At 38.3% G+C, this 10145-nt stretch overlaps 1 protein-coding gene across 2 annotated transcripts; it reads left to right on the top strand.

Moving 5' to 3' along the window:
* The first annotated feature begins 1053 nt into the window (after positions 1 to 1053).
* On the top strand, positions 1054 to 10042 carry LOC119890125 (guanine nucleotide-binding protein G(o) subunit alpha-like). 2 transcript variants are annotated; one of them, XM_038701200.1, is made up of 10 exons: positions 1054 to 1156; positions 1732 to 1867; positions 1951 to 2042; positions 2187 to 2279; positions 2614 to 2774; positions 5412 to 5540; positions 8047 to 8173; positions 8313 to 8384; positions 8966 to 9053; positions 9740 to 10042. In XM_038701200.1, exons 1-10 carry the CDS (start codon positions 1118 to 1120, stop codon positions 9928 to 9930), a joined length of 1128 nt encoding a protein of 375 aa, XP_038557128.1. In that variant the 5' UTR covers positions 1054 to 1117; the 3' UTR covers positions 9931 to 10042. The 2 variants fall into 2 exon arrangements, with proteins under 2 accessions (XP_038557128.1, XP_038557139.1); XM_038701211.1 differs by having other exon boundaries at positions 1066 to 1156; positions 1759 to 1867.
* Positions 10043 to 10145: the final 103 nt, after the last annotated feature.

The raw sequence follows: 10145 nt of genomic DNA, 5'->3' as shown, positions 1-10145 counted from the left end.
TCTCTATTTATCAGTGACTCATTAATATGGATACCTGCAAGCAATATTTTATGTCTTCAAGCAGGAAATGGAATTATGCTAGTGAAATATCACAACATTCAACTGTTATAGTACTTGAGTAAATGTAAGCTACTTTTCATTTTCATTCCCCCACTGCAAGCAGCTAATGTTATGAACATGACGTTCTGTGGGAGATTATAAACCTCAGACCAAGCAAGAGGCCTAACGGGCCCTCATTGTCACTCTTTAAACTCTTGGGTTTAACTATTATGTAGACTTAGATGAACTGTTGTCCTTCTTTTCAATGAGACACAGATTCCAGTAAAGCTCAAATTAACTCAAGTTTAGTGACAGTTTCAAGCAAATCAACAAAAACAGCAAATACATGTGTATCCGAGCTGGTCCCGGGAGCACTTCAACACTTCTAAAGACATAAACATCTATAAAGAAATAGACTGAAATGTGACATCATCTTCACATTAGCAAAAAGTGTGTGCATAAGACAAAGAGTTAACATCGACATGAACACAGGTGCATCTTAGGTTACTCTTATGGAGCCCGGACCCTGGTGCTATCAACTTTATGTGAGAATCCACCTCAATGTCTCTCATTTGTATGTCTAATTAATTTAGGATCATGGTGGTCACCCTAACTTCCCCTTCAGCCAACACTTCTTGACTGGTGTGTGTGTGTGTTCTTGTGAATTCTGAAGTCTGTGTCTCCCTACAAAGATGTGAAGGCCACATGCTGAGAGTGATAAGGCTGAGCCAGAAAACTTTCAATAAACACCTTAAACATCATTCTCATAAACATGTTAAACATTATCCTAATCAAGCTAGGCATATAAAATATTCAAACATCATAGCTAAATATGTCTTCAACAAAATAAAGGCGTTTTCCCCAGTGGTTTTTGTTTAACAAACGTGCTAGAAAGGCAGTTCGTGTTTAAATGACAAGCCCTGCGCACGTGCCACCAATTAAGCTAATTAGCACAGTGGGGGGGTTTTTTGTGTTTTTTTTTTTGCTAACACGTTTTGTTAGCAGTTGTTAGACTGTGAGTCAGGCGACACTGGCGACACTTGCGTGCAGAGCAAAAAGCAGAGCGAAAAGCAGAGCAATGTTTTGCTGTCTCGGTATACTGCCAGCCCCACTGCAGGTACATGGATTGAATTTTTCAACTCATTTCAAAATGAGACTGTTTAATTTGCTTCAAATAGGCCTGTGCAACATTTCGTGTCATTCAGTCTAAATGGATATGGGTTAATCCTTAATGATGCTCAGTCAGTATTATTAAAAATGGGAAAAACATATTTACATTCAAAGGGTTTCTTCTTCTCTCTTAATTTAATGGACTACTTTTGAGTTTTGGCTGTTTACAAGTTATTTAATGGATATTTGTCACACAATTTAATAGAATTACGCTAATTAACCTACAAATATGGGAGCTAAATAGACCATTGGCTTCTTTTAAGCATAACGTTATAGTTTCATATCTTCAGACTAAGAATGTATAAAAAACTAACATTAATATTACTTTCTTGTAGTCCTAGTGCTTAGGAAACTGTTATGTCTGAGGACTTTCTATGCATTTTTAGTTGGTGTTATATTCTAAAGCATTTAATGTGATGCATCTCATTTATGAAATGCCATATAGCAATCATGTTCTGCAATCAGCGATTTATAGTCTCAAAGCATCCAGGTAGCTTCTGAAAGCATTAAATTCTTCCTTAGATCTGTATGGGAATGTGCCTTCACCAGGAAATCACAGAGGAGGGTAAAAAGGCTAAACTCCAGAGCTCTAAAATAGAGCACGACCTTTGTGAACATTCCAGGACTGAGATGAATGTGGTGAAAATCCTCATGCTTGGTTAGTTAAACTACAGTAATCTAAGTGCCTTTTGTCACTGAAGTATTGACATTTTGAAGTGAAAACATTTCTCTGGCTCTCAGGAGCAGCAGAAAGCGGAAAGAGCACCCTGATCAAACAGATGAAGATAATCCACAGTCACGGCTTCTCCAAACAGGAGCTCATCAGCTTCAAGGTACCGGGGCGGCTGTGAAGCAAATGGAGCATTTATTGTCACCCCAGAAATATTAAAGCTGCTTGAGCCAAAAAACAACTTTCTGCATCACAGACAGCAGCATCAGTTTAAATGACAAAATGTCTGCTGTCATTCCCTCCTCAGCCCGCAGTGCTAGACAACCTGCTGACCTCTATGAAGTTTGTTCTACAAGGAATGGGCATGCTGAGAATTAACCTTGCTAACAAGAACAACAAGGTGATAAGCAGTGATCAAGAGTCCTGTTGAGAGACAGTTTCATCAAATCGCTTTAATCCGGGAATCCCGCTTTTCATTGCAGCCCCTCTTTATCACACTAGATGTCAGTCTTTCATCTGTATACAACACACGTAGTCGGTAGAGATGATTGATAGAGACTGGTGGTCATAAGTCTTCTGATCTTGCAAGGCATAAGATGTATTGATCTGTTTGTACCTGCAGGCAGTCTGCAGTGCATTACCTTTTGGAGGAGAAAACATTCACACATTTACTGTCCTGTACTTTGTATAGAAATGTAAAGTGCCCTGTTCTGATGATCTATTGCACCATTTAGATCCACGCCCGCTCCATCCTGTCCTGCAGTCAGTGTTTGGGGGACGACCAGGAGCTGCTTCCTTTTGTGGCTCATGCTTTCTGTGCACTTTGGGCTGACCAAGGGGTGAGAGCAGTCGCGGCCAGAGGTTACGAGTTCGGGCTGAATGACTCGGCACTCTAGTGAGTACAGTGACCTTAAGTGATCTATGCTGCACAACACCGCCCCCAATTATGACTAACTGACTGGAAATGTCAAGGGAAATTGCCCAGTAAGAAAGGTGTCGTTACATCTTATCAATACAGAGCAACAGTACAGCAAGTGCTGAGAATAACTCATCTTCAGGAAATGATTCCTGTGACATTTGTGGAATGGGAGGCTTAATTGGCACCAAATTAAAAAAAGCACTGTTTGCAGATATCCAGCAAGGTGGGAATTAGGGTGGAGGAGATGAAACAGACATGAAAGAGTCGGGTTTTCTTGTTTTAATGAGTAAGAAGTCAAATAGCATTATATGTATGAAGCTACAAGTTAGGGGGGAATTGCAGTAGAGGATTGGTTGAATCTGTAGCATTAGCTTTAACTTGACGCTTTTTATTTAACTGCATTTTCCCACAATACATCTCACTGCAAATTATGTCCATGCAGAAGTTATTGGAATACAGCCAGTATACACACACACACACACACACCCCTACCTCTCTCTGTGTGGGATATTTTAAATTTATGTAGACGGAACTGTTTTTTCCAGTTGCTGTCCTTTAGCTGTTGTGCCCTTTTTGAATAATAAAAAAGCAGCCTGTACAGTGTCATTAAATCTGAACACACTACTCTGCATATATAATTTGTTGAGTCTGTGTTTGTATCATCAGCTCAAGTGGGGATCGTTGGTCACTGCGGGGTGGAATACATTTTTCTAAATGGCATTATTGTTTTGGGTGTTTAGTTTCATGCCAACTATGAAGTGATTTTATTTATCAAAATGTTACAATTCTTTGTACAATTCTCAAAACAATTACCTGCCCCTTTATCCACTTTTTAAAGCATTTTTTAAAACATGTAGTACTCAAGTACAGTGTTTGTTTTGTTTTTTGTGTGTGTATATATATATATATATATATAATGAATGAGCGAGCTAGCTGTCAGATAAATAACATAAAAGTACAATATTCCACTCTGAAATGTAGCGGAGTATAAACAATAAGAAAGAAAGCCCACTAAAAACTGAGCCTCACCTCTTGTGCTGCATTATAAACACTGAAGTTAATGTTAAATAACTTCAGTGTTTATAATGCAGCACAAGAGGTGAGGCTCAGTTTTTAGTGGGCTTTCTTTTTTAAGAAGTATTCTGGGAAATATAGGAAATTACAAGATGGAAATTGGCACATTAAGTAGGTATCAGAAAATAACACTCAGAACTTGGTGATCGTCAGACCTCTTTAAAGCTATCCGCTGCTAATTGAATGACCTACCTGCATTGCTCAAATTAAGATGCCTTTTGGTGTTTGTGATTAAGCCGCTACTTGAATTTGCATCGCTTACAAAACACAAAATTATCTACTGTGACCTGTGGCAGTTGCGTGTAGTCTTTTTGAAGTTGGATTTTTCTTTTTTTCTTTTCAGTAAGTTTAATCTTTTAAATGGACTGAGTAGGAGTCCTTATCTCTGAGGGAACAGGGAGGTGGTCTGCCAAGTGAAAACGTACTCCAACCGGCCAGACTGAGAAAGATGAGCATGTGACAGCTTCATTATTGGAACTCGATAAGGTTGGGAGCTGGAGGATGATATAAAACTCAGCTAGCACTCTTTCAGTTTTCTCACTCACCCCACATTGATTTCTCCCTCCAGAAATATTGGATTAGACTGAGTCGTGACACACTTGACTACACCTGGACCTGAAGGCACCAATGTATAAAACGACTTCTCGGACATTAGCTTTGGCATGAACTGAGCGGTTAATGTTGCTTAAACGAAATTTGTCATTACAGGAAGTTAAATATCTATGTAACCTGTATTTTTAGGAATCCTTTCTAATCAACCCTTGCTTAATTGACTTGAAGTCACTGCTGTTGAGAGGACATTTGTCAAATTGAACTCAGCAGGTATAAATGCTTTGTCATTCCAACTTACAGCCTCCAAATGACCGTAACGTTGAATCAACACCTCCTTAATCAGTTTGAACAAGTGAACAGTATACCCTTCATGGAGGTAGGCTGTTATATTAGTTTTAGCTCTGGCAACTGGGTGTACAGTTGTGGTCAAGTTTTCAGAACGACACAAATTTTAATTTTCAAAGTCTGCTGCCTCAGTTTTTATGACGGCAATTTGCATATACTTCAGAATGTTATGAATTGCAATTAATTGCAAAGTCCCTCCTTGCAACACTGCGATTGACTCCTGCATAAACTGAATGTAATTGTCAATAAAAGCCTTTGACCATAATGAAATGTGGACGCAGCAAACTTCGTGAAAACCAATACTTTGTCATTCTGTGTGATTCTAAGAACTTCTGACCATAACTGTAGACACTAGCTGAGTAATTGCTCAAAGGAAAGGGAAGCTTGGTCGTGCCAGTGAGAAGTTAAGTTTTACCGCTATTTCAAAATGATCAAATTCCATTAAACCGTGTCATAAAGCCTAAAAACATCATGTCACAACTTCCATTTTAAAAAGCCCAAAGGTGTCCTGGCCTGATATTGGTAAGAACTAGAGCTAGCAAACAAACACAGGATGTGTATCTGATCACAATTTTGCTTATGGAAATGTTATAGTCTCATCAGTTAGTGATGTTTCTAATTCTCTTCCTATTCCCTCTCCAGTTTCTTTGAGAACATGAGTCGAATCATCGCTCCCAAATACGTTCCCACTGAGACAGATGTTCTGAGAGTGAGAGTGAGGACTTGTGGAATCGTTGAGACGCAGTTTCACCTAAATGAAATGATCTTTCGGTAAGACTTTGGTAAAACTAGCAGTGTCAATTCAGCAGTGGTTGCACATGACATAGACCCGTGCCAACATAATGCTGTGTATTGACTTCATAAAGCTGAAGTCTTAAATCATTCACATTAGGGTTCACTGAAAGCTCCCTGAAATCACATTTTTCATTTATGATGGAGACAATTGAATTCCTGAATATGCATGGTTAATATTAAAACAATATTTCATCTTCCTTTACTTTCAAGGGACAACTGTACTCATTGCATCTTATACCTTTGCATGAACAGTCAAGCTTTTGATGTTATAGCACTGTTAAATATACATAATCGCTTGAAAATCCAATTCTAAAGACATTTTTCATTTTAAGCTAGATATTAAACCTGAAAGCAACATTTAATGCAACCAAGGAGACATCTCTGCATAGACACTCACCGCAGTATGTGCAGTTAGAGATGGACACTAAAACCAGAAGCATGCAGTTACACACATACACAAAACATTACTAGACTGTAGGCTATATGGTGCATAATGTGTCTCCGTATGTGCCTGTAGATGCATAAACAACGGTATAATGTGTGTAGATGCATAAAAGGAAGTTGTTGGTGGTGTAGCAGATATTCCCTGGAATGTGTTGCTAGTTTTAAAGTTGTGTTTTTTTTTTTTTTTTTGGTTTTTTTCCATTTTGCTCCTGTTACGTGTTATACCAGGGTGTGCAGATGCACAGGCGTGTCATGAGCACGGTGGTGACATTTGGATGTGTTGGTGATTAGCTTGCTTGGTAACGGAAGCATGTAAATAAGAAGGCTTTGAAGTTCTTTAAAAGGTGTAGTTTCTTTTCTTTTTTTATGGTAATTCTGCATTTTTGTCTCCTTTTTGTTGGACAGTTCATAGCGTAAGAGGGAGAGAGCATGGAATTGATCAACCATAAATAAATAACTTAAAAATGGCGACTATGATATCAAATTTGGGTTAAACAAAAAAACATTTCACGGTCCATTTAAGAGTTTGGGATGTGGATTTTTTATTTATTTTTTTTTCTCCTTCAGAGTTACTGTTCACTGACATAAAAACACTAACGTGCTGCTGTCCAGGAAAGCAGCTTGTTGAGCCTCTGGAGGCTCACCACCAACTCTTGAAGGGTCCCTGATGAAAGCTGAGGGAGGCTGACTGGGCATGACTCTGTCGTGAAATATTGATGGCTTCACCACGTCTGGTTATTCCAAGAATAATATAAATGTTGAGGAAGCAAAGCAATGAAATATTGAAACCCCACCCTCCTCTTCCCTTTAAACATTTGTTTTCAGAGTAATAAACCATCTGACAGCATTCGCTGTATGGGTCACTGTGAGGAATAGAATCTATACAGACCAGGACTTTGTGAATATTGCATATGCTGTAGCTTCAAGGTTAGAAATGTTAGTCACCCTGCCTCACTTTATGAAATGTTCTGAATCTGACAATTTACATGCAACAAAACATAATATTGTAGCTGTGACATTTAGAAATCCTTGCAATACACGGTAACATTTTCTTCAATCTCAAGATGAAACTGATGCATGGTGATCTGCAAAGGTATAATGTTTTAGAATTGTAGTCAAAGTATGGAGGTGGTTCAAGGTATTCAAGGATGGTTTCCATACTGATGGCACAGAATAATAAACCAGCCAAACTTGGAAGACCATGTAAATAGTAGTAATAGTATGTTTGATTATTCAGGTTATCTTGCTTACTAAAAACTTTTTAATAATAATAAATAAAAATTTTATATTTTCTTGAAAACTTGCAAAACTGTAGCTAAGCATGGCTGAAACTGCTTCAGTCAGATCTCTTGGGCTGATTCTGCTAAATACCATTATTTCCTCAGGTCTTGTGAGTTATACCAGTTTTCAGGTCTGATCTTGCTCTGCCACTAAACCTGGAAAAAAAAAACCCATAAAAGCCTTGAGTGATGATTTTCGCTCCTGCAGCGTTGAAGCTCCAGCTGTCAGATGCCACAGTTAATGCGTATCGTCCACCAGCTTGTTTAAAGCTGACTCTTGACCCAGGGGATAAACGCTTCATTACGTCTGACATGAGTACCGCAATCATGCACCTGGAGACTGTCCGTCCAAGTGGGAACTCATTACCTGTGTCACCAAGACCCTCAGCTTCACTTAGTGCCAGATCGGATTTTGAAATGGATTGCCCCAATATTTGAAATGGGTTTGAATGTAATGCTATTCCCTAATATAACAGATACTGCCTGATGATGATAATAAGATAATTTAAAAAAAAAAAAAAAATCTTTACTGGTGTAGATTAGTGAGGCCTTTCAAAAGACTAGTGGCATCAATTTAAGGGAATATATTTAGATTTAACTTGCATGTAATATTTTTACTTAAACAACTTTATTCCTTTTCTACAACTATTTATTCCTGTGACCAGTCTCTGCAGGGTATGGGCTATCCAGTGGAAGAGCAGAAGACTCCCTGGGTGAATAAAGCATAAATGGATTTTGTTTTGCTTATTTGTTGACAGACTGTATGATGTCGGCCAGCGTAGTGAGAGGAGGAAGTGGCTCAGCTGCTTTGACTGTACTCAGGCTGTATTGTTTGTTGTGGCCCTCAGCAGCTATGATAGGACACTGATGGAGAGCTCTTCTGGGGTATGTTATGAAAAAGTGTAATTGATTGTAATCACAAATGAAATGTAATGTCTTTTCTCGGCATAATGGACACTGAGATTTTGATGTCTTTAATTGCAAACTACATCTATCTCTACTTTTCCGTTTGTCCCCTCGTTAGAATCGTCTGCAGGAAAGTCTTGAACTTTTTACATCCATTTGCACCAACACAGTCTTTAGGAGCACCTCGCTGGTAAGTTTATTTTTGATGAATGTGCTTAAAATACAATATAGTATCAATTTGGAGTTTTGTTTTGATGACCTCTGCCTGTGTCTTATGCACACACTGTCTGTTTTTAAAGCTCATCTAAATGTATTGAGGTGACTAAAGCACTGAGTGACTCTTGGTAATCATTCATGCCAAGCAGAAATGACACAAACTGGTGTTGACTGTGTGTGACATACATAATTGGCTTAAAAAGTCTAATTGAGATTTAAGGCAGGTAATTTCTGTCTTAGTAAGTTGGCTGCGAGCACGGTTTTACACTCTGTGTAATTACTTTAATTTATTTCATCTTGTGAGTTTGTGGGGATATTTACATCAGCATGGATGACTAAGTTGTTGGTCAGTAGCACGTACGTGTGTGTGTGTGTGTGTGTGTAATCCCCATCCAGAGTTATTTTATTTATTACAGATACTTGGTACTAGGTGTTGTGAATGTGGTACATTTTAAACCCATGAGACATGTTGTGAGGAACTGCACTGAAAGGTATCAACTGGAGGGTTATTTGAAAAGGATCGCTATTATTTTTTTTCATCTCTCTCTCTCGCAGATTCTGCTTATGAACAAAACTGACCTTTTCCGGGAGAAGATCCTACTCTCTGGCAGACACTTGAGATTTTACCTTTCTGGTTATAAAGGTATGTAGGAGATGACTGCCTTATATTTTTTGGTATGATGAATTTCCCTGTGAATCTGAATATAAACACATGATGGATGTTAAACCTATTTTGTTAATCTTTAATAAAAACAAAACAAATACAATATCGGTCCTGGGAATCTCCCATTTACATTGCAACTACCCCAATGTTGAGAAACTGACATTGGTGAAGATGAAACTGAAGTATATACTGCTGACATGGGATACTCCAGTTCTTGCTCAACTCTTACTACTCCAGAGTTGACATGATTTATTTAAAATCTTATATGGAATGGAATTGTTTGTATGTATGTCTCTTTATTGTTTTGCTGGATGGTGTCTTGACTGCATCCCTGCTGTCCATTGGGTAATCAGAATTCCTTCTGGCCTGATGTTGTCAAAGTATTCACACACAGTCCTCTGTTGCTACATATCATTCATTCTGGGTAGATCATGGTCACACATATTTCAGACTCATTCACAGCAACTGAGAAGCAAACGGTCATGTTTTTATTGGGGTATTGAGATGGAAAACTTACAGTCCAGATTCTCACTGGAAGCCAGTGTTTCGTTTTATCAATACTTAATGAACTAGACCGACAATGTAGTTTCGGCAGTATTGAAACCAACTCCTCACATTACTGATCTCAGTAAGAGATGTATTTATCATTTTTCATCCCCATCCAGGAGCAGATGGTGATGTGGATGCTGCAGCCCAGCACATCGCTGCCATGTTCTCATCATGTAACAGCAGTCCTGACAAACCCGTGTACCACCACTTCACCTCTGCCATAGACACCAGTAACATACAGGTGGTCTTCCACATGGTCATAGAGCAGACTATCAAGGAGAACCTAATAGCTGTCCAGTTGCTGTAAAAGTCTCAGCAAGGCTGTTTAGTAGTTTTTAGTTACTCAGTGCAGTCATTTTAAACTTTTTTTTAAACTTATTTATGCAGCTTAATATAATAATAAAGTTCTTTAAACTGCACTTTCCCCAATTTATTTTAAAATATTTTAAATAAAATGTTTATGTATTTGTTATAACTTTGAAAAATGCACCCATTTTAGTCAGTGTTTTCATGGTTTAAATC

The sequence above is a fragment of the Micropterus salmoides genome, unplaced genomic scaffold (genome assembly GCF_014851395.1).
Source record: "Micropterus salmoides isolate LMB-PRFRI ecotype aquatic unplaced genomic scaffold, ASM1485139v1 Ms_hic_scaffold_10, whole genome shotgun sequence".
NCBI lineage: Eukaryota > Metazoa > Chordata > Actinopteri > Centrarchiformes > Centrarchidae > Micropterus > Micropterus salmoides.
This window is presented reverse-complemented; position numbering and strand designations above follow the sequence as displayed.

Coding starts and splice junctions, on each gene's coding strand:
- LOC119890125 (XM_038701200.1), top strand. CDS start 1,118: ATGTTTTGCTGTCTCGGTATACTGCCAGCCCCACTGCAG. Junction 2,280..2,613: donor TTGCTAACAAGAACAACAAG/GTGATAAGCAGT, acceptor TGCACCATTTAG/ATCCACGCCCGCTCCATCCT. Junction 5,541..8,046: donor CTAAATGAAATGATCTTTCG/GTAAGACTTTGG, acceptor ATTTGTTGACAG/ACTGTATGATGTCGGCCAGC.